The sequence below is a fragment of the Manihot esculenta genome, chromosome 15, assembly GCF_001659605.2.
Source record: "Manihot esculenta cultivar AM560-2 chromosome 15, M.esculenta_v8, whole genome shotgun sequence".
NCBI classification, from domain to species: Eukaryota; Viridiplantae; Streptophyta; class Magnoliopsida; order Malpighiales; family Euphorbiaceae; genus Manihot; species Manihot esculenta.
The window spans coordinates 366,424-391,437 of record NC_035175.2 but is presented as its reverse complement, the minus strand read 5'-3'; the positions used below and the strand labels follow the sequence as shown (position 1 = coordinate 391,437).

General features: G+C 34.7%; 2 protein-coding genes across 3 annotated transcripts; both read left to right on the top strand.

Moving 5' to 3' along the window:
* Positions 1-3,021: 3,021 nt before the first annotated feature.
* LOC110600774 (transcription factor bHLH147) lies at positions 3,022-4,792 on the top strand. The gene is made up of 2 exons (XM_021737639.2): positions 3,022-3,257; positions 3,564-4,792. Exon 2 carries the CDS (start codon positions 3,702-3,704, stop codon positions 4,347-4,349), a length of 648 nt encoding a protein of 215 aa, XP_021593331.1. The 5' UTR covers positions 3,022-3,257; positions 3,564-3,701; the 3' UTR covers positions 4,350-4,792.
* Positions 4,793-10,985: 6,193 nt separating this feature from the next.
* Positions 10,986-19,842, top strand: LOC110601689 (probable prefoldin subunit 3). Of its 2 annotated transcripts, none has more exons than XM_021738920.2 (4): positions 10,986-11,642; positions 18,547-18,666; positions 19,081-19,185; positions 19,316-19,842. In XM_021738920.2, the coding sequence occupies exons 1-4, from the start codon at positions 11,550-11,552 to the stop codon at positions 19,421-19,423; spliced, it is 426 nt and encodes a 141-aa protein (XP_021594612.1). In that variant the 5' UTR covers positions 10,986-11,549; the 3' UTR covers positions 19,424-19,842. The 2 variants fall into 2 exon arrangements, with proteins under 2 accessions (XP_021594612.1, XP_021594613.1); XM_021738921.2 differs by having other exon boundaries at positions 10,996-11,642; positions 19,349-19,842.
* The last annotated feature ends 5,172 nt before the right edge of the window (positions 19,843-25,014 follow it).

Here is a 25,014-nt window from a genome sequence, read left to right as displayed (position 1 = left end):
CTTTGCATTTGTGTGGTGCTCGAGTCAGAATTAAAGGCCATCATCAACAACTACCTACAACTGCTATGTCATGAAGACACGGATATAAGATTCAATCTCAAATCACTCTTGTTCGGTGTCTACTAGCTATAATATCCTCACTTTCTGATGTTTATTGTTGTTGTTGTTTATAATGCTCATGCTTTATTGTGTCGTGCGCAAAGGAGGCAATCTCTCTGGCAAGCCATAATGCCCTGTAGTTCTTTAGATTTTTCAAAACATACTTTTGAGTTTTCTTAATCCATTGTCCAATGGGTAGAGTGACAAACACTTGGTAACCACGGTTTCGGTGATAATGAGGATTGGGTTCATGATCAAAACGAGCACTCTTAAAATCCTTAAAGTCAGGTTAGTATTTCGTTAGTTTCTTGAACTACCTAGCGATTAACCGGCCGAGACTCTTTTGGCCATTACTGGGAAAACCTACAGTGGAGTTTGAACGTTCCACTAAATCAATCTCATTGGAGTGGGGATCACATTGGTGACTAGCGATTCATTATTACTTGGTCAAAGTTGAGCCCCGCAGGCTGCTTCAAGAGGACAAGAAGCTGGCTAGTGACATACATAAACCATTATTTGACTTCAACATGTTTCTGCTATTTTTCACTGATATAATATTGGGGAAAAAGCCAGCCTGTACTTGATTATTGCTTGTTTGCCGACCCGTAAAATCAATTTAAATCTGTTTGGACATTTCCTATGCTTAGCAGTATCTGTCTTGATAAGTACATATCATTTGCAAATTAGTGGTTGCTTGAAATAAAAATCTGATGTATAAGATGAACTAAGGACCCATTGCCATCCGCCATCGCTGGAAATGTGGAGCATGACTGTCCACACCTCTCAAGGTAGCAAAATTCCAAAATTTCCAACAAATGCTAAAGTTTAGCCGGAGATGGGAAAGTACCAGAACAACCTACATAGCACATGCATTTCTTTTGTTTATCATTTCTCTTCTGGATCATCATCTTCATTAATCATTGCACGGAATGATAACAAAATATTATACTGGACCCATGCTCCTACTCTATAAGTGGAAGCCATCACCACATATTCTTCCAATTGTTACCTGCCACGTCGTCAACCCATGCTCTTTTTTTTTTCACGGTCTGCTTATTGGTTTTATCAGCACTCCAAACCCCTGTTTAATTTCTAATATTTGGGTTGAAATGGTCAAATAGTCAACTCCATCCTTTTGGGCTTATCTCATTGTTATTTATTCATTTTTATTTTTATTTTTTGGATATTTAAGGTTTTTCATATTAATTTGCATCTATTTGGCCTGTGTTTCAGCCATGATATCAAAACTTGAGATTTTAGACTTGTATTTGTCTTCCCGAACCCTAAGTAAGGTAAGTCATGCCTGAATTATTTAAAGTGGCTTTATCCTGAGAATTTAGTTTTTTTTCCCCTTTAATTGCTCTATGGTTTGAATTTTTAATTTTTTGACCTGTTGAGAAGTCCGTATGTTGTGAAAATGTTTAAAATTTTGTTCGCAACTCTGGTGTTGATCCCTTCTGTGCACAACGAATATTTTCTTTTCCTTGAAGATTTATGCCATGTGCTGTGAAAAACAGAAGAAGAAGAAGCAGCTTAAATTAACCTAATGTGGAAAAAATAAAAGGATAGAGGAGAGCAAGAAAATGGGTGAATTTAGAAAGATGCGACAAGAGATGGCACTGTTCACCAGACAGAAGGAAAACAAATTGGAATTTTCTAAATAAAGTCGATTATCGTTTAATTTTTTCCCCTCCGCCTGTTATTGATTTATAATTTAGTGGGAACAACTTTTGTAGTCCAAGAAATAAGTAAATCATTTTTTTTTTAAAAAAAAAGAAAGTTTAATTACGTCACAACAATCAAATAAAAACGAATTGGATAAGTTGTGGTTTGCATTTTTCCTAACTTGAGCCTTGGGCACATCAAAACTTTTGCAGCACTTTATGTACTGTGGCAGGCACATGGTGAACCAACCTTCCAGCTGATAAAAAACAATTATTATATATACATATTAACAAGTCTTGAGCAAATGGGATATTTTGAAATATTACGGTATTACCGTTTCAAATTATATAAAATTTATCAATTTTATCAATTTTTATAAAATAAAATGATGAACCGTTTTTACCGAAAATTTTGTTTTCTTAAAGTTACTTTTAAGCAATAAAATAACAACATTTTGATTTTTATAAAAGCCTTAAATCAAAATATTTTATTTTTTAAAATAAAAATCACGATATTTTATTATAAAGTTAAACACATCGTGTTTAATAAATTTTCTGATAAAACATGAATATATATTAATCTCTACAAATAATTTAGTAAAGCAATCTTCCTCTCCTATAAATAGTATTAGAAAGTAAAGATCTGACTGACATGGATCATTGTATATTTAATCATTTTTATAAGTATTTTTTATGATTTTTAATTTAATTTTAATTATTTAAAAGAATTAATAATAAAGTAATGAAAATAGAGTTATGTTAAAAAAAATTCTGAGGAAACTAGAGTTATTTTAGCTCCCTATTTCATGATTGTGATCAGTATCAGTATGTATAGTTGATAAAGATCTTTAGATATTAAAGATTGGCATCTTTTACAATTTCAAAAGAATGTATATATTAATGTAATAACAGCACCCAGTCATCCATGGGCAGTGCAATGCAGAGTATTTTTCTTGCCAACGAAGGCATCGAAACAGAATCCATCAGGCCATGCCATGAAGGTTTAAAATGGCTAAGAGAAGTCTGGACCATCCTCGACAGCAAGGCGCACCCACGCCACTATGCCAGGGAAAAGAAGGGGCATCCATATAAATAAAACCCTGTAAAGCCGAAGCCCAAGGTGCTGAGACTGAGAACCAACAGCGCAGGTTAAGAAAAAAATGAAGCAGTCAGCAGAGCTGATCAGGAAAATTAAAAATTAAAAATTAATGTGGTTTTAAGGAAATGACGCATTCTCTTTCTTGATTCCTTTATAAGCTTCACCACCGTTTTTCTCTCCCATACTCATCATACTGAGGCCCCCTCTCTCTCTCAACCATCACCAGCTCCGTTCCGTTTCTTTCTTTCCTTATCTCTCTAAGCGATTTTTTCTTTCTTTCTCTCTCTAAACGAACCGTTTTTCCTATTTCTTCAGCTTCAGCTCTCCTAAATTGATTGTTCTATTTATCACGGTGATTTATATTAATACATTTTTTCCTTTTTCTCCTTTGAAAGGTAATTATCTTATTCTCTATTGCCATTTTCACAATTTTCTTTTTTTTTTTCCCATGATTCGTGTATCCATTTTGGAATCTCAGCTAACAAATCTTGTGCTTTAATCGCTAATCACTCTATTTTAATTCTTGTAATTCCGTTTTTAAGATCAAAATCACTCTCTTAAATTATGTATTAGATTTTAATCTTTGTAATCTTGATTGTGGATGCTGAACCCTGTCTTGGGTATTTAGATTTCATGTGTGTTGGTTGAATCTGCCTCGAATTTGCTTTCATGTGAATCTAAATTTTCTCCTTTTGGCTCAGGTACTTGCCAAGAGGAAAGAAAAGGAAATCGGAGCACTTCGATTCTCAAAATTTTGAAGCAAAATAGAGGACTTTTTTTCCTGTTGAATATTGGCGTCGGTCTAGTACTATATTCGTATTCAAAGAGAATCGATCGTGATGGCGTCAACTGTGATCTCGAATCATCCCCTAAACAACTCTAACTCTGATCGCTCAAAAAGGAAAAAGAAGAAGAAATCGCAAGCTCAATCCAAGGAGAGTCAAAATCAAGGCCACGCTAAATGGAAAACCGAAGCTCAGCAGCAAATCTACTCATCCAAACTCATCCAAGCCTTGAGCCAAGTCCGCCTCAGTCCTCCTTCCCCTTCAGCTCCGCGCCAAGGCCGCGCCGTTAGAGAAGCCGCTGACAGAGCCCTGGCAGTCGCTGCCAAGGGGAGAACAAGGTGGAGTCGAGCAATATTGACTAGCCGAATCAAGCTCAAGTTCAGGAAGCAGCACAAGAGGCAGAGAGCGGTGGCGGGCGCTACTGCCTCGACAGCAACCGGGACTAGCCGGTCGAAGAAGCCAAGATTCAGCGTTTTCAGGTTGAAAGGGAAGAGTTTACCGGCTGTCCAAAGGAAAGTGCGTGTTCTAGGCCGATTAGTTCCTGGTTGCCGGAAACAACCATTGCCTGTTATTCTAGAAGAAGCAACTGATTATATAGCTGCTCTGGAGATGCAAGTTCGAGCCATGAGCGCTCTTGCTGAACTTCTCTCTGGCTCCAGCTCAAGTTCCGGCGCCGGCTCTAGTACCGGGCCGACGCGTTGATGGCAGTCTAGGCCCATCGCCAGATGTCATTACGTGGTGCTTTAATATATTTTTTTTCTTAATTTTCATCTTCCCCCACTTTCTATCCAGTAATTTCATGTTAAATACGGGTCCTTCTTCTCATCCTCTTTCCTATTTTCCTATTTGTTCCGAGTAATTCTATCTCACATGGACTTTTCTTTTCTAAAATTTGCATGTCCTTTCTTTGGAGTCCTTTAGAAGGAATAATTAACCAGTAAAATCTTCACTTAAAATCTGTGAACATCTGGTTTGAACTTTGAACCTTTTAAGGGAAAATCATCCGTTAATCAGTAGTGGGATTTGGTGTATACTAATATATGAACTGCTTATGGGGATATAATGGAGAGCTTGTTTTCTCCAATTGTTTGTATATACTGCACAGGCTTGCTTAATGGGTTATTCCATCTCAGACATTGTTTGCATTTTGCTCTCTCTCTCTCTCTCTCCCTATGTGTGTGTTTGTGCGCGTGTTGTTGATGACTTCTGATTTGCTTTAAATTGTTGAGGGTGTTCTGCAATAGCCTTTAACTGCTAAATGTCACCACTTTTGGCGTTACACTGGTTTTACTCTTCTTTTTTAGACGTAAAGTACATTTACTGGTTGCTAAGACACATAGGACACCTGGCAAATGAGAGTTGGAGGTGTAGTTATGGGTGATAAGAGGTGGTTGTGGTTAGATTAGCTGAATGTGGCATTAAATTCTGCTTTCTATATTGGGTTGTTCTAGTGTTGAGGAATTTGGATGGCGAGGCGTCGGGATGGGAGCAATCTAGTATCTTGAATATTCAACTCCTCTACCGCCTAAACTCTGCGAAAGCACGAAATTATTATTGAGGGAAACTGGCACATATCATGTGGCGAAATGTCCCCCACCACACACCACAAAACCAAAACTCAAATAAACCTTGCAAATTTGTAAATGAGGAATGTCCGGACAGGTAGCTCTAAGGGAGGTACATACATGTGTTCCCTGTCCCAATTGAAGGACACTCACCTAGCTATCACTTTCGGTGGCAGACTTCATTAGGCCACACGAGTGCTTGTGTTTGATCACTATCTGTTTGGGTTGGTCTTGGGAGAGAGTGAAGTGAACAGACTTCATTAGGCCACACGAGTGCTTGTGTTTGATCACTATCTGTTTGGGTTGGTCTTGGGAGAGAGTGAAGTGAACGCACACTTCGGTCATTCAAATCCCAAGGACCACAAGTTTGTCTCTTTTTCTTTCAATTTGCTCAGGTAAGTAGTGATCATTTTTGGAGAGCACATACTTGGCAAAATGCATATTTCGTAATGTGCTTCTGGAGTTTTATTGTTTTCTATATTCTTTTTTTTTTTTTTAAATGTGAATTGGCATATAATAAGTGCATTATAATGTAATTGATAATCAAAACATATAAAACCTTAAAATAAGAGGAAAAGGAGAAAAGGAAACGGAGTCCTCGAGGACTCATCCTCCAATCCACGATGTTTCCTTGAACCCCTCTATAAGAATTGACACTATCAATATTTTATCAACCGAAACACATCTACATCTCTATTAAATCCATCAACAACCGCAGAGACTTTTTTTTCACAGTTATCATAATCCACAACCAAGAATTCACCACTCTACAAGTAATCATTGACGACATCCAACCCAAACAAGCTCATAGCAACACAATCGGTGGATTTCCATATAATCCATATCAAAATACTTAAAACTACTGCTAGAGAATTAAACGATAGAATATCCGAAAAAGTTATCATATCTTAAATTAAATTTGATTAATATTATTAATATTTAAATTTATTTTAAATTCAATTATTAATATTTGTTTAAAATTTAAACTTATTTGATATTATATATTTTAATTTAATAATTTATATAAATAAATTTGAGCAATGGATACTCAATATATAAAATTTGAATTTGACCTAAATTCATAACTGATTAATTTTTAAATTTAAATTCATTCCAAATCCAAATCATTAACTCTCCATTTTTATTCTCTGAAAGTCATTGGATTGATTTAAAAATGTTGATGATGCAAAATTTAGGATTATAGTCTCTTTAAATTATACAGTTTTCCTGCATTTTACAAAAATAGACTTATATTAAAAACTATAGGTGTATTATAATTTATTTTTTAGTTTCATAAAATGTTGTTATTTAATAAATATTAAAAAAATATATTTTAGTAATAATATTTTTCTATTGAAATAATATTAAATAAAAATGACTATAGAACATAAAAGAATCATAAGCATTGATAAACTCGAGGAGAAAAATGTGCTTTTTTCCTCACATGGTTTGCATTCATTTTGTTGAGGCATAGAGCATACAAACAACCAGAGGACACATGCACCCCATGTGCCTGATTTAATGCCTCCCCCTTGTCACTTTGCTTGGGAGGCCAGAGTCAATAAAACTCGATAACCCGCTTGAAATTTAGAACCAAGGTGGTTAAAAAACTTACCATTTGTGACTGGGACTTGGGGCTAATTGGGTTTTGTGATGGAGGATGAGGATGAGATCCAGCTGTTGTCTGTGGAGATAAAAGGTGGAAATTTCACTGGCCGCAAAACAAAGGGCGTCACTTTGAATAGGTGTCAACATCCACCACAAGTTAATGGGGGTGTGGAAAGTATTAACGGTTTTTAAAAAAGAAGGGGGAGTCAGCAGGCAGCAGCAATCACTTATTGCCATTGAGGTGCCTCCACTTTCATGCTCACATGTTGCAATCATATTGGAGAGGATTTTGAATTACCATATGAGAATTTCATAATATCTAAAACCACTATTATTCCCTTTGTTTTTGGATTTTGCTTAACTCCTCTCCTCTCCAATCTCATTTGTTCTCACCTTGCTTGCTACGGACATTCACCACAGATTCGGTTTCAGCTCTTTTTATCTATTACGAATGCTTTTCCTTTTCTTTCTTTCCCTTTTTGTTTTTTGGTTTAAATTAATTTTAATGATCTAAGAATTATTTCTGATATAATATTTTATATAATTAATTTAAATTAAATTATTTTGTAATATGATTGAAATATATTTAATAATATTATAGTAAAAATGATGTAGTATAATTTATTTTCTTAAAAGAAGTTTATTTATTTTAATAAAATATATTTGTAAGCTAATTTTTACTAATTTACATGTCAGCTTTCATCAATTATTTATAAATATTTTAATAACATATATTTTTATAAAATAATTTTTTTATAAATTAAAATAGACACTCTTTTACAAGAAAAAAAAATCATAAAAAAATAATGGATGATGGTAGCCATTAGTTTGTGATGATTAATTAGGAGACTCTTTCCAATAAGTTTGGCGTTGTGAACGTTAAAAAAATAAGATTGGATGCTTTAATTAATTTGGAAAATATATGATTTTAATAAAAATTGTTAATTAATTACTACTCTCATATTCATATAAGACATATATACACTGCCTACTGCCAAATTACTAATACTAATTATTGTTATTTTAATAAAATAATCATCTTCCCAATAATTGACGTCAACTCAAAACCCCACTGAAATAAAGGACAACTCGAACAATTAAGCAATAATCCTATCTAATTAACTCAATTATTAATTTAAACACAAATTATGGTTGATACTTTAGCAAAAGTGTCAATATCTGGTTGGCTCAAACTTCACGAAATACAAAAAAATTAATTAAGGAAAAGAAATGTGTGGGTTCGGCTTAACATCTGGAATCTTTTTTTTTTTAGGGGGAGTTGCATGCATGTGGCATGCAGGATTTCAGCTGCAACTTCCCATCAGCAACCCTTTTTTAGGGCTTTATTAATGCATTTACTATTGAGGAATAATATTAAACTGCTGCTTTTTTATTTTTAAAAATATTATTATTAATTGCAATTATATGAGGATCGATGCTTCTCTGCTTTTAATAATTGGGTTAGTCTTGGCTTGCTTGATTCATTAACAGGAAGACGTGTTTAACGTTTAAGTTTGAGATATTTAAGCTAAATAAACTAATGATGCCAAATAGTTTGTATACAGATTAATCTCACAGAGTTTTTTTAATTTAGAGCGCAGTAGAACTTAATATCATAAGAAAATAATAATTAACACATTTTATATAATTAATATATTTTATTTATTAAAAAGCGAATATTGCATAGATGATTAGAGTATAAGGAAGAGGAGAGATTTTTTGGGTGTGTGTTTGTTCCATCAACCAAAGCCGTATAATGTCAAAACTAAAATAAAAATAATGAACCATCACAATGATTAATGCTGCTAACCAATTAGGGAGCATTATCCAGTGATAAGAGGCTTTTTTAGGTTTTGCTTTTTCTCATTTTTATATTTTTGATTAAATATGTGAAATTACTAACAAGAATAATCCTACTTACAAAAAATTAAAAGGTTGAATTTACAAAGAGTTTGAGCTGTAAAAATAATAAAGATGAGGCTAAGAAAAAAATTTAATTTACATGAAAATTTATTTTTCAACTATTGATTACAGTATTTAAATAAATCTCATATATAAGGAATGATTGAAAAATCAAATTCTCGCACGGAAACTTTTTTTTTTTTTTTTTCTTAGCCTCGCCCCAAAAAGTCATTAAAGCTGATGCAATAGTGCAACGTGAGAAAGAAGTTTGAGGAATAAGCCAGCCAATACATAGCAGATAGCACATTCAGAAAGGGAAATCTCATTGGCCGCACTCCTCGTTTTCCCAAATACTTACTCAACTCAAAGATTGTTGCTACCCTTTAATATATATATATATGCAACCCATGGGGACCAACCTATATGGCTAATGGTTTTTAGGGACTTTTGGCTGCAACCCATCACCAACTTGATCAGAATTATATAATCAATATATATTGGAATCCAATCGTTTGATTTGATTATTAGTTTGTTTTTTAATTATAATTAATTTTTTAATGATTATTAAAGTGTAACATAAAATTTAAAATTAACATTAAGATTAAATTTTTTTTACAAAAGAGCTTCTTATAACTCAAGTTGGATTCTTCTAAATCTGATATAAAACCATACATTTAAACATCAGTCTCTACTACCTATGATATCACTAGCAATTTTAAGCATTCTTGCTCACCGTTTCTTCAGGTAAATATAATAATAAAAAGTCTAAAAAGATTTCAAAATAACATTTTCACAAGTTAAATATATAACAAAAATTCTAAAACATATATATATGGGTATAAATAAAAATTTTACAAAAGTTGCTGCCTAGACCCACATATGAATTGATGAAATTTGCAATGTATTCATGTGTCCCAGAATAGGGCTCGTCTTTTTCCATTTAAAGATGAGGGGGGGGGGGGGGGGGAAACACCCATTAATGCTCCATTTGCTGGGGCCAACATATTTTGTATATAAATTTTTTTAATCTAATTCACACACATCAATTCATCTTTATTAGTATACACTTGTTTTTATTTATTGTAAATCTAAGCCCCAAATTCTACTGGATTTTATATATATAATATAATATTCAAACCTAGTATAAATCCATTTCTCTTTAAAGTTTGATATCACAATTTAAATACGAAATGCCCTACTACTCATTAAATAGATTATCATCGGTAATTGAAATTCAATTCTACTCTTACTTTCTAAATACCTAACAATTGATGATAATTATTGTGAAAGTCATTAGTGGTTTTAAGTAAGTGATGATTAATGTAATGGCGTATGTTTTGAAATTAGTCCTAACAGTGAAAAGCATGGGGAATTTGGAGTCAGAATGCCACATGCTACCACTCCTACTCAGCCTAATGATCCTCAGAATTAGACAACTTGCATTTGTGACATAATCTGCCACCCCCTACACGACTAAACCTCATCATCTTAAGTAATTGAGTGGTATTAGCCAATTTCGCTTTGCTTTTTCCACCTAATAATTGAAATGCATGTGTGTCCAGTTGGCCTTTTTCTTATTTGTCACTTTATAATTTGTTTGGTCTAAAAATATTTATCATTTTGATTTTTTTTTTTCAATTTTACTCTTGTTTCGACTAAAAATAATAAATATTTTTGTAATTTCTTTAATTATACCACTTTTCTAATGATAAATTAATAGAAAGAATGATTGAAATTAAATGGGATAAATAATAATGCTAGTCCAATTAAAATGTATTTTATTAGAACTTTAATAATTTAATTGATCTGTTAATAAGCATGCAAAATGAATAATTTTTGCCAAATTAGAAGGGCCTCATTTCACGTTTTGGTTTCAGTAATGAATAATAATAATAAAAGTTGGTAATCAATTAATGACCTAGGATTTGTGGATTTTCTCTTACTCAGCAATGCCATTCAGTCTCTTGGAGCAAAACATCAATGAAAATGGACATCTCTTATTCGGCCTAAATATCGTAGCACAAGCCCAATAGCATTTTGAAAGACCTGCTTATTGCCATCAAATTAGTGAAATTCATATATTATATCTATTGAATTGAAATGCTTCTATTCTATTCACATGATTAATGTATGATAAAATTTAGAATCAGTGGGTCGTGGAGCGTTGCTGTTAGTAACCTCAAACCAGTAGAAGAAACATTAGAAAAACAAGAATTGGTTAACAAATGGATGCACAGAACAGAAAGGCTACTAATGCTAGACTTTCGTAATAAAATCCTCAATCCATCAAGTTTGGATGATTTTATCAAAGAGACCGTTCATTGCCCAGAATCACTCATGATACTATACTATGATTGGCTTCGGGATTTCAAATCGTATTGGGCCGTGTTTGGGCTCATATCTTTCTATTGGCACCCGTACGACGTTGTCGAGGAACGCCACTGGTCAGATCCCAGAAGCCCAACATACTGATTTGGCCGAACAAAGCGCGACGTCCTTGCTGCTTCACCCACGAGTGTACCAGAGAAGAGACAACTGTCGTCCTTCTCTCCCTCCAGTGGAAGTCTTCTGATCTTCTCAGTCCCACTAGAGTTTCTGGTTTCATCTACCTTTTATTTGGGAGAGATTGTCGTATTCTTCTCCTTCTTCATCAACGATGGACAGAAGCGGAAAACTTATCTCACCCCATCTGGCCTCCATGTCAACTCCGCGATTTCCTTCCTCCAAGAAATGTCTCCTTTTCCTTTACAGTGCTCCTGTTTTACCCATCTCACAAAATTCTCATAGCTTAGAAGACTTTTCCTTTTTCCTTTTTTTTTTTTTTTGAATGAAATCGATTTTTGGGTTATCGAGATTTTGCAGGCTTCAGCAGTATAAGTTAGTCGGGATGAAATTTCTTGCCCAGCAGAGGGATTTTCAGGTACGTACTTCTTAATTGTTTGCATATTACCTGTACAGTTTTCATTTATTTTTTACTATTATATCAAAACAAGCTAGTGGAATACTCTAACTTGCTTACCCAGGGAAACTGCTAATAACCCATTGACAGTAATACGGGTGTCAAACGCCAGAAGACATTCTTTTATGCTCGTGTTGTGCATTTTTCATCTCACCTATTTTAATGAGAAAATGGCTTATTATCAAGCATAACTATGTTATTACATTTTGAGAATTTCCCTTGTAAAGTTTGAGCCTTTTCTCTGACTTTGTTGTAAGCATTCTATAATAATCTTTAAGTTGTCTTGAACATGACCCACAAATAGGGACCTTGTTTAAGCATAATTGGAAAGTCCATTAGCTCATTTGTGGAATTAGGCAAATGTTGAGTATCACTAACTGAATGATTTTAGTTTTTGCTTCAGTACATGAACATATGCTCCTTTTCATATTTATCATACTAACTGATTTTTGTTGGATTAGGAATGTATCACTTGCTTGGTTCCATGAACTGGCCCTTCTCATATTTATCATGCTAACTAATTTTTTTTTTCCTTTTCTTTCTGGTGCATGCCCATCTAGGCAAAGCACTATTCTTATTTATGTGGCAGATTGTTTGGTAATGTGGTGGGAAAAATTATAGTATAGATTAGAGTTCCTGATCTTAAAGAATGCTGTCATAGACACGGTTCAGATAGGAAGCTTTTAGGAAATGGAAGTCTTTTCTCAAACATATCTTTTGGATGAATGAATTCTTGTGTTATTGGTTGCCAAATCCTTCCTACAGGACTCGTTCTCAAACTGGAATGATATGCATCCTCCTCTTAAATTTAAGTCAAGATCATGTAACTCTGTATCTCTACTCTAATGCAGACAAAACAAATGTAATATTATGGAAATATTTTGGTATGAATATCAATTTAATTATTTAATCTTTTTGTTGGGAAGCAAACAAGAAACTTGAACACAGAGCTAGCTTGTATCAAGTAAATTACTAGAAAATAGAAAGTAAAAGACACAAACAAATTGGAGAAAGAACTCAGTTATTGGATGATTAAATAAACAAAAACAATGGCTCTTATATAGCCACAAGATAATAACAAAATTCAGAAAAATATGGCACTAACTGAAAGTGCTTTGACTCAACAAACAAAGAGAAATAATAGGAGACTAAACAGCAACAAAATGACTACGTGATGCTAACAGAAAAGCACTAATGTTGAATCAGTTTTCAACACTCCCCCTTGATTCAAACTTACACAAAGCAAAACAGGAACAGAAGTGTGAATGTTTTTTGAGTGGGAGTGCTTTGGTTAGAACATCTGCAAGTTGTTCATCAGTACTGCAATAATTTAGGACAATTTGCTCAGTTGCGACTAGCTCTCGAATGAAGTGATGACGGGTGTCTATGTGCTTTGTCCTCCCATGAAAAGCTGGATTCTTTGCCATCGAAATTGTGGATTTGTTATCTGAAAATATCTCAGTTGCTCCCTCTTGTTCTTGACCAAGATCTTTCAGTAACCTCCGAAGCCAAATAGCTTGACAAGCTGAAGCAGTGGCAGCCATGTATTCTGCTTCTGACGACGACAAGGCTGCTGTTGGTTGTTTCTTTGAGCTCCAAGACACTGCACATGAGCCAAGGAAAAAAATCTGTCCAGAAATACTTCTTCTATCTTCAAGAGAATTGGCCCAATCGCTGTCTGTGAAACCTTTTAACTTGAAATCGGAATTAGCAGTATACCATAGACCAAAATTTTGAGTTCCCGCAACATACCGCAAAATTCTTTTTGCTGCTCCAAGATGAACCTTTGACGGATTATGCATAAATCTAGAAACAACACCAACAGGGAAGGCTATATCTGGTCTTGTGAGACATAAATAAATCAAACCACCCACCAAACTTCTATAAAACTTCCCTTCCGCAGGTTCCGAACCGTCATTAATTTGCAATTTTTCATTCACATTCATTGGAGTGGCTGTGGAATTGCAATTTAACATCTTAAATTTTCTAAGAAGATCAATTGCATATTTTTTTTGAGATATAAAAATCCCATCTGCCGCTTGAATAATCTCCACCCCAAGAAAATAATGAAGCTTTCCCAAATCTGTCATCTCAAAAGACTTCATCATATTCTCTTTAAAATCAAAAACAAGTGAAGAAGATGACCCCATGTAAATCATATCATCAACATAGAGACAAACCAATAACAGATCATTCACTTGTTTTTTAAGATAAAGAGTTGGTTCATTTTCACTTCTAACAAAACCAGAATTTTGAAAATAAGCATCAATCTTACTGTACCAGGCGCGCGGTGCTTGTTTCAAGCCATAAAGAGCCTTGCGCAGCTTATAAACTTTGCTCTCCTTGCCTTTGATTACAAACCCATCTGGTTGTGACACATAAACTTCTTCCTGCAAGTCCCCGTTTAAAAACGCTGACTTCACATCAAACTGGAAAACAGGCCATTTCATTTGAGCTGCTAATGCTAGAGCAACTCGAACCGTTTCAAAACGCACTACAGGTGCGAAGGTTTCTTCGTAGTCAACACCGTACTGTTGGCGGTACCCTTTGGCCACAAGACGCGCCTTATATTTTTGAATTTTTCCATCAGCTTGGTACTTTGTTTTGAATACCCACTTTAAACCAATTGCTTCTTTTCCAGCAGGTAAGTTAACCAAATCCCAGGTACCATTTCTTTCAATTGACACCATTTCTTCCTTCATTGCATTACGCCATACCTCTTTTTCTGCTGCTTCTCCATATGATGATGGATCAATATTTGCGAACATTGCAAAATGAATTATGTCTCCTTCGGCATCAATAGCATCATCTTGAAACACTTCAAAATCTCGCAAACGAGACGATGGCTGAGTTTGACGTCTTGGCCTGGCCTCCAATTGCAAAGAACTTTGAGCATTTGTTGTGGTTTGAGAATCAATGGACACTTCTCTCTGAACAGAAATATCATCTTCAATCTGAATTTCAGCAGTTTGTATTTTTTTATTCTCAAACCAATTCCAGTTAGCAAATTCATCAAACACAACATTCCTGCTAACAATTATTTTGCCACTAGTTGGATTGTACAGCCTATAAGCCTTTGATTGAGATGAATAACCAACAAAAATGCATTTTTCAGATTTACAATCAAGTTTTTGACGATTTTGTTGGCTAATTAAGGTATAGGCTATACAACCAAAAATCTTCAAGTGACTTACAGAAGGCTTCTTACCAGACCACACTTCAAAAGGAGTCTTATTCCAAACTGCTCTTGTAGGAGAAATATTTAACAAATAGATTGAAGTTGCTACTGCTTCTCCCCACAAGCTATTTGGAAGATTTTTTGCCTGTAACAAACTTCTGGCCATTTCAACAGTGGTGCGATTTTTGCGCTCTGCTATGCCATTCTGTTCCGGTGTGTAAGGAGTGGTCAACTCCCTGTGAATGCCATTACCTTCACAGAAATCTTTAAATTCTCCAGATAGAAATTCTCCTCCACGATCTGTGCGAAGAATTTTTAGGAATTGGCCACTTTGTTTCTCAACCATAGCTTTGAATTTCAGAAAATTCTGAAATGTTTCTGCCTTGCTATCCTGAAAATATACCCAGCTGAAACGACTAAAATCATCAGTAAATAACAAAAAATATTGAGATCCACCAATAGATTTTGTTTGCATCGGTCCACACAGATCGGCATGTACAAGCTCAAGACATTCAGATGCTCTCCAAGACTTCCCAACCGGAAATGATTTCTTGCTCTGCTTCCCGAAAATACAGCCTTCACATAGCCCAAATGATTCAATTTTGGGTAAACCAAAAACCATTTCCTTTCTGCTCAACAATTTTAACCCCTTTTCATTGAGATGTCCATACCTTAGATGCCACAAGGTAGAATCATCTAGTTCACCACCAGCAGCTAAGGCACATCTTTCAACGCCGGAGACATCAAGTGGGAACAAGTAATTTCGTGCCATGGGAACAGTAACAATAATTCGACCTGATTTCTTTTCTTTAATCTCACAACACCCATTATCAAATAAAACTGAATATCCTCCCGTCATTAACTGACCAACACACAACAAATTATTTGCCAAGCTTGGAGCAAAATAAACATCATCAAGAAATTTTACATTACCATTTTGATTCCGAATGGCAATAGTACCTCTTCCTTCCACTTTGATTTCATGATCATTCCCAAGCTTTACTTCTATCTTAAAGCTTTCATCAAGTTCTTTAAATGCAGATTTTTCACCCGACATGTGGTGTGAACTGCCGCTATCGACGTACCAAACTTCAGTTGCCACATTCACAATATGTTCTTTAGCCATGAATAGCTTTTCTTCAACCTCGCCTTCTGCATAGTTCGCTTTCTCCTTCCTTTTTAGCTTCCAACAATCTGCTTTCACATGGCCATAACCTTTACAATAGTAACACTGAACATTACTTTTGTACTGTTTTTGTTCATCATTGGACTGCCGATAATCAGCTTGTTCATTGGACCTTCCTCTACCTCTGCCTCTACCACTTGCTCTACCACCGCGACCTCCTCTATTGGACTCCTTGCCTCTACCAGATGAAGAAGAAGCTTTGGCTTGAAAAGCTTTTTCATCCACTCTACCAGATGATCTGCTGCTCATTCTTGCTTCATGAGACTGCAAAGACCCTTTCAAGTCATCAAAAGAAAGAGTGGTCAAATCTTTTGATTCCTCGATTGCAACTGCAACATGATCAAATCTAGGAGTTAAACTCCTTAGAATTTTTTCAACCACAACTTTATCAGTAATCTGTTCAGAATACGATCTCATCTGATTCACAATTGTGGAAACTCGTGACACAAAAACTTGTATCGTCTCATCTTCCTTCATCAACAAATTCTCAAATTCGCGGCGTAGTGTTTGGAGCTTAACAGTAACTGTTTTGCTCGTGCCTTGGTACTCTTTCTGCAGAATGTCCCATGCCTCTTTAGCAGTTCTCGCCGCTGAAATTCGACCAAAAATTTCTTCACTAACAGCTTGCTGTATGCTGTAAAGGGCCTTATTATCCCTTTTCTTATTCTCTTTCAATATCCTCGCATCAGTATCAGGATCTGCAAAACCAGTGTCCACCAAATCCCATAATTCTTGAGACCTAAAAAGTGTCTTCATTTTGATGCTCCAGAACTCATATTTCTCTCCATTAAAAATGGGTATGAGTGGCTGAACAGAAGCTGAGACACCATTCATAGCCATAAACTGAATTCCTATTGTGTTTCACTCCCTCACGTGTTTCTCTCGTACTCTCTATTTGAACTCACACTAACCCAAACAAGAACCGTACCGGCTCTGATACCACAATGTTGGGAAGCAAACAAGAAACTTGAACACAGAGCTAGCTTGTATCAAGTAAATTACTAGAAAATAGAAAGTAAAAGACACAAACAAATTGGAGAAAGAACTCAGTTATTGGATGATTAAATAAACAAAAACAATGGCTCTTATATAGCCACAAGATAATAACAAAATTCAGAAAAATATGGCACTAACTGAAAGTGCTTTGACTCAACAAACAAAGAGAAATAATAGGAGACTAAACAGCAACAAAATGACTACGTGATGCTAACAGAAAAGCACTAATGTTGAATCAGTTTTCAACACTTTTTGTGTAAGATTATTCTTTATCAATCCTGTGAAGTTCCTTATTTGAAATTCTCTAGAAGTTGTGGTTTTATTCTTGTTTGGACTATTTAGGATTTCTTATATAGAAGCCCTTCAAATAGTTGACAAGACTTTTGCAAATACCAATGTGATGTAGCTGTTCTATTGGGAATTAAATTTGATGAATGCACTAAGATATTGATGATTTGAAAAGAATTATTTCATTATTATTAATTTTTTTTGAAAATAATTTTCTTCTCTCTCTTACATGCGCACAAACAATTTTTGTGATTTCAGCAATGATGCAATGAACCCTGTCAAAATGCTACTTTCTGCATGTTGACTTTTGCTCGCGCAAACAATTTTTGTGATTTCAGCAATGATGCAATGAACCCTGTCAAAATGCTACTTTCTGCATGTTGACTTTTGCTCTTTACGTTTATATCTTTGGCTGGTTGAGTTGCGTGCTTATGTTGCCATACTTGTTCTGTAAATATCCCCCAGTTGAGCAGCTCATAGGCATGAAATGCGTGGACTACTTGCAATCTCATATTGGTCTTAAAAAAATTTTCTCATGGTCTTATTTCAGCCTGCCTTGAGTAAAACTAGATATGTATATGGTAACCTGAAAACCCATATTATAGGCACCTTGTATTTTAGAATGGTGGGTGCATTTTTACTGGGGTAATGCTGGGCGCTGGCTGTCCTGTAACTTCATCATATCAGACACCATAGCTCCTTTAAGTTAAAAATGATCAATTTACACCAACGATATTCCTGCTTTTAGGTGCTTGAATTTTAATCGGTCACATCAAATTGGCATACTTTTCAGATTCTCTTGACCTAAGAAACACTTCTTGTTTGCCACATAAATTTAAAAGGAATAGAACCAAATTAGTTCCGCTTGGTATTTTGCCAAGAAATTTTCCGACAACAATGTCAGCATTTGGTGGTATGCGCAGATTCTCCTTCAGTTTGTTTAAAAATATACTAGCAAAAAGCTCAGAAGACCAATACATGGTCAATGGGGCTTGGCTACATGGCTCCGACTGACAAAGAAATTACTGTAGATGTTGATGGTTGGTCCTTTTGGCAATTAAATATATGACTGGAGAACTGAGTTGATTTAGATATTAGTGTTGGCTGTTGATTAGCCATGCTTTTGCAGAAGCTCCAGGTGTAGTGCCTTTATTATCTGAAAGAAGTTAAAAGCTAATGCTTTTATATTTTTCATTGGCTTGATTTGTTTGATACAGGCACTTATTGCTGATTTTGAAGTCTCTGAAGGCATATATTTGCGGGCTTGCATTGAGGATGCTGATTCGGTATGTTTGTCTCTGGAAGCAAATGTCATGTTGGAATATTCATGTGACAAGGTTTGTGCCATTTGTTTTCAGTGCTTTTAAGAAAACCCCTAGTTGTGCCTGAATGATGCAATCATCTGTAACTTTATGTTGCATGCCACTGCAATTCTACAAAAGAATTTATATAATACTAAAGCTAGTCTAGAAGTCCTTGTAGCTGATTTACAATTCTTGAGGGATCAAGTCACAATAGCACAGGTATTATTAATTTTACTATAACGGTGGCTATCTTCTTCAAGTGATGATTAGATACTCTAAATTTAACAAGATTCTAAAATGTGATGTAGATGTTACACTGATTGGCATAATAATAACAATGTGAATGTTAAACATGCATGAAGCTCAAAATGCTCTGGCAGTTATATTCACATTTGGCCAGAACAAGTTGTCAGCGTTTTTTTTTTTTCATTTATTTACTTGTGTCAGGTCAATATGGCTCGAGTATACAATTGGGATGTTCACCAATGCAGAAGCTGCTGGTACTTCTACAGATTCATGAAACAAAAAGTTTACTACAGTCCAGATTCAGAGGTGACAATATATATCCTTGTGGAAAATGCAGTCCTAATTTCTCATAGTTTAATTTAGGTGGATGGATTGTCATTGTACTTTTGGTGATACAGATATTTTTGTTTTATGTTTTTTTGTGAATGTTCCGTAGCATGTTAAATTTGTTCTGTCAACCAACTGGCAGACAGGAATGCTTTCAGAGCCCTGGGTGCTTAGGAGCTTATTCTTTCACCTTCCTTCATGGTACTGTCGCTTGTGAAACGATTGGATCCGATCAGGTTTCTTGTGGGAAAGAGAGATAGTAGCAAAAGTTAATAAAATGAAGGGACAAGGAGTCTTGATCACTGGATCTCTGCTTATGTAAGCATCTTATCCTCGAAAGGGTTGTAGATATGGATGTTTTCTATTATAAAATTGCATTTTTTAGTCGAAAATGACATGACGGTGAACTTGGTGTTTGATCAAGTCAAAAGAATTGAAATGATTCTGTATGTTGAAGGAACAGTAGCAGTGCCATTCACAACTGGGTTGGAATATCACCAAGTTTCTGTTCCATTAGATCTTTCATTTTTTTGTTTTTTTTGCCCCTGAACAGCTGTTCTAAAGACTTTGATACGTGAGTTTGGTGGGACTATTATGTTTTTCGTTCTTGATAAGCATGCTTATTTTTAAATTGCCTCACATGAGGATGAATCAATGCAATGTGGACTAGAAGGATGGCAGCTTTGCAGCTCATAACGGCTAGAATTTTCACACTTGAACCTCAAAATCAGGAGCTACTGTATCTGGAAAATTTTAAAGCTTACCCCGTGTGTGTGTGTGTGTGTGTGTGTGTGTGCGTGCGTCTCTGGGAGATGCAATCGAGTCCATTGTGTTCATATTTCACGCCGCTTCATTTGAGATATTGGAGGATGAACTGGACACGCCATTTAACTTGCTGGAAAGTGCTTCCAACTCCCAAGATGAGATTTTTTTCACTGCCAGTGAGCAAGTAATTTAGTTACGGCCCATTTTAAAACCCATTTCCGTAGCCCAGAGAAGAAGGGGGCGTGGTGCTTCCCCATTTATTTGTCGGCTAAATTCTGCTGCCTTATTGATATGTCGGTACATCCTTGTCCAAAATGTCGGTTTTATGTTCAAACTGTCAGGATCACATTTTGGGTAATGGGTGGCTCCAAACTATCACCTAATCCCTCTCTTATCTCACACATAAGCATTACCATCCAAAATGTAATAATAATCCATTCATTTTCAAGGGGAAAAAACACACACACATGGAGAGAGAGAGAGAGAGAGAGAGAGAGAGAGAGAGAGAGAGAGAGAGATGTTAGCCAGTGACCCACAAAAGCTTCTTTCTTCTAAGGTTCAAACATTGCAGCAGACCCAAGAGAAATGAGAAGAGCCAAGACCTGAAATAGCAGTCAAGATGAAATTTTTATTGGAAAAGCAACTCCAGATGTCTAATTTCATGCCCAGTTGACTATTGTGAAAGGAAAGGGTAGAAAAAGGGTCACATTCCCAGACCATTCTTCCACTCGCATGTGGTTTGACAACCTTCAACAAGTCAGCAATACCATTCTTCCCCTTCTTGTGCTGACATTCTCTGGTGTTAGTTTTTTTTAATGTATCCTAAACTAATTGTATTAAAAATCTTTGATTCAATTTTAATATAGAGTTTAATGCCCTTGCATGATCTGATACCCAGATTTCACTGCCAGAAAATCTGGATTATTGTAACGGGTTAGATTGCTTCTTCCAAGATAAGAAATTCAATTTACATAGATTGTAGACTAAATTAAAACAAATTTACAAGTGGGAATTTTTTTGGTTCATTTGTTCTAAAAGTAATCATGCTATGAAGGACTTGATATTTGTAGAATTAGTTAAAATATGTATATAATAGAGGATTAACGTACAATTTTCAACTTTTACTCTTTTTTTTTGGGGGGGGGTACATATTCAACTTGTAGTAATATGATAACATCTCCACTTAATGACAAAATATTTATAAACATCATTGAATTAATCAATATCAATGCCCGTATGAATTAATAATGAAGTAAGTTCTAAGAAAGCTATAAATGTGAGGGGAAAAAAAAAAGAGATAAAAACATATTTTCTTAATCTCATTTCAAGAAAGAAAGAAAGAAAGAAATAAACATCACTGTTTAATAAAATTTACTTGGCAAGATAATATCCATGGAGATATTTTCAATTAATATTTTCAGAAAGAAGAGCTTTAAATAATTTATATTTGAATGAGAGAGCAGGGACGCTTTTACCCATGCAACTTGAGCTTGAAGGGGGAAAAAGAAAGGAAATTATTATAGAGACGTGCACGCAAAACGAGGCCGATTATTTATCCTCAACGCGGACGCGGACGCAGACGCAGACGCAGGCGCAGCGTTGCGATTTTAAAGTCGTTTTGTCCTCTTGTGAATTTTACGCGTTTAACGTTTCAATATTTTAATAGCTAAAAATGTTGACTTTGACTCTCCATGTGGTATCAAAGTTCAACAAGCCCTATTTTAATTGTCTCAAAAAAATATTGCTAAACGATTGTTTCAGCAGGTTACAACACCTTCCAATTGCCGCAATCATCGCTCCCCCTTTCTCACTGTCAGTCAACGGCTTTGAGTTTCCTCCTCAACCATTCTATTTCAATTCCTTTTCTAAGACGATTTAGGGTTCATAATATAATTTTACCATTGGTGAAGGGTTATACGTATAAAACACCCTAATTTCAATACACTAGAGATTAAGAAATTAATTAAGTCATCGAAGATGAGTAAAGGGATGATTATAGAATTAATACTTTTATTAAGTTGTTGTAATTGTCAAAGAAAAAAGTTGGGAGTTGTTGGTTTTGGGAAAGAAAGCTATTTCAGCCAAACATTATCTTTGAATTTAAGGTGTTGAGATATACATATCATAGTCATAGTAGATTGATTACAGTTGCAAGCTTTGCCAATTAAGTTGAGTTATTGACTAGGTCTAAACTGCAAAAGCTTGAGTTGTGTGATGTATTGAGTTGACCATCAGGACTATAGTGTAGAGGAAAGAGAGAGCAGTAATAATAAGATATTGAAGTAGGATAAGTTGAGGTCTAAAAGCTACGCATAGTGGGAAGTATAAAAATTATGCTACTCAATCCCACAACCAAAGTGAAAAATGTAGACGAGATCTAGGTTTCACCAACAAATTAATTAAGATAAGCAATAAGTGGTTGTTCTCTATAATATATCCAACTCTTTTCACAACGTAACAACTTAGGTTTACAAACCACAATTAGTGGATGATGTGAACATCATTCTAGAAACAGAATCAGTATCAATAAACAAACCATTATCATTAAGTTTTTAAAAAAGTATAATTAATTAAATTAATCGTCTAATGATCAACTGTTAATCATATATATATAATATTTTTTATAAAGGATAAAAAATTGTTGTGTTAATTAATTTAGCTAAATAATAAGCATGTGAGTGTTATAATATCAATCGTCAAAGCTTTGAGAATTTACCAAAAAGATATATAAAGAGCAAGAGTAATCCATTTAATTTTGTTGAGAGGATTATGCTATTTATAATTAATTAAGAAAAAATTAAGACCGGCAGATATTAAATAGATTCAGGTAGAGATGAATTCCGTAGGATGTATAATTAATTAAGGTGAGGTTAGGCAAATATTAAATTAAAATATTGATAAGGTTTGTGGAGATTAGTTAATATATAGGGTTAAATGAATTTGCGTTTAGGGTAGTTAGATACAATTAATTCCTCTTACCATAAATACCAAAATGAATAAATTAATTTAGGGTTTGAAATGAAGAAGTCGGTGATAAAATAACATAGTTATTCGTCACACAAGCCCTAGAACCGCGGCTAATCATGATTCTTCTCCATGAGAACCCTTAACCTTTTTTTTTTTTTTCTAAAAAACTGGAACTATTAAAATGCTAATGATAGGCAACTGGGCAAGTACGAGAGGTGGGGTGACTGCTTTTTGTCGTTGTCTAAAAGTTTGACCTGTTAGACAGTTTAAGAGTTTAGATTCCCATACAAAAACATAACCGTCGCCAAAACCTATATAGTCATTTGGGGGCCCTACAACAACCTCTCTCACGCGTTGTTTCCCTGCTGTGCTTTTCACTCGCTGTGGTTGCATTTACGCTGCTAGCTATTTGAAGGACTTATTGAAAAAGTATATTAATTAATTAAGTAGGGAAATAATTATATGAGATTTTCAAACAAATATGGTTTTAGAATTATATGTAGTTTAAAAAAATATGTATATTTAAAAGAATAATTAAAAGCAATTCTAATAATAACGCCAAAGATATCCAGCTAGTCTATTAACAAGTGCTTACTTTTCCCCTAAGCAACCCACACATATCTTTTCAAAATGTGTATCTTGTAATTGATATAATAATAAAAATTATCATACATAAAAGAAAATGGCTAACTAACTTGGTGCCATACAATGTTGAATAACAAAGTTATATATTTGATTACAAGAAGAAGAGAGGAAGCAAACCCTCAAAAACAAGACAATATATATACTAAAACTGCATGTGCTTTGATTTTTTATTATTATTATTATTTTAATTTATTATGAAATAACATCATAAAATACCCTCATTTATTTCAATCCAATACTTGCAGCTATCACGTGCTCCCTGCATGTCCCACTTCCATCTCTATACCCCACTGCTCACCGATATCCCACCTACGCCTCTTTTAATACTATCACATTTACATCAACAACAAAAAAAAAAATTTAACTTATCTATAATAATTTAATTAAATGTTGTAATTCATAGTTCAAGATGATTCTTATTTTTAAAATCCAATCAAAAAAATAATTATATTATATTATTTGACCTATTCTCGTCAATATGATAACAAAGAAGCTACTTCATTGACGTTTATTGTCAGAAGAGAAATTAAACAAGTTTAAAGGCATAATAAATAAACATCAACATTCTTTGCAACTATCTCAATTTTCAAAATGAAATAGTAAAAAAGGCTTTTTGATTAAAACGGTACCGATTGAGGTCAATTCACGTCGTTGGCTTGTCGGAGAAGAAGCGATAAAGAGACGTAAATTGTATCATCTTCTGCGTTTCATGTCAGACGCTGGACCATACGTGCCACAAAATTCCTTCACACGCTTCAGACATTGAACTTATTTTCCTTGTACATTTTTATCTTATTATATAAATATAAGGCAGAAAATCTACCACTTAACAATATATTAACCTACCATTTCAAAAAAAAAAAAACAATATATTAATCTAATAATAAAAATGGAATAGAATGATCAATTCAATTGATTTGACATGAAATAATTTTAGCATTGTGAGAAATGAATAATCCCTCGTGGCATTTCAAAAATACGAAATTGTACTTCAATTATTGAAATTGAGGGGTACTCGGGTAATTTCAAGTAATTATCTTCTACCGTTTAAATTTAAGAGGAGGAGAGAATAGATCCTAGAGAGAGGAACTCAAAAATGGGGCCCGGCCAGTGATCACTTTGTCCATTTGTAAACGAGCTATGGAAACTTTCTTTTCACCGATCTACGTGTCCCGTTAAGCGCAACCGGTGAAACCAGTCAAAATGTCCGCGTGGGAAAGACGTGGGCACAGCAGCGGTCCACGCAATCAATGGGAAACACCGGCCCAAATCCACTGCCTCCGTACCAGAGATAACCGGCAAATAGCGGTCATGAGCCAATGGGAACCTCCTTACTCCAAGCTGTTGTCCAAAATCCGAGCCAGTGACCATTCACACTAGGCCGAAAAGAGTCTCAATTGCTTCTTCAGTCTTTTTTTTTTTTTTTTTTGT

Coding starts and splice junctions, on each gene's coding strand:
- LOC110600774 (XM_021737639.2), top strand. CDS start 3,702: ATGGCGTCAACTGTGATCTCGAATCATCCCCTAAACAACTCTAACTCT.
- LOC110601689 (XM_021738920.2), top strand. CDS start 11,550: ATGAAATCGATTTTTGGGTTATCGAGATTTTGCAGGCTTCAGCAGTAT. Junction 11,643..18,546: donor CCCAGCAGAGGGATTTTCAG/GTACGTACTTCT, acceptor TGTTTGATACAG/GCACTTATTGCTGATTTTGA. Junction 18,667..19,080: donor TGGAATATTCATGTGACAAG/GTTTGTGCCATT, acceptor TACTTGTGTCAG/GTCAATATGGCTCGAGTATA.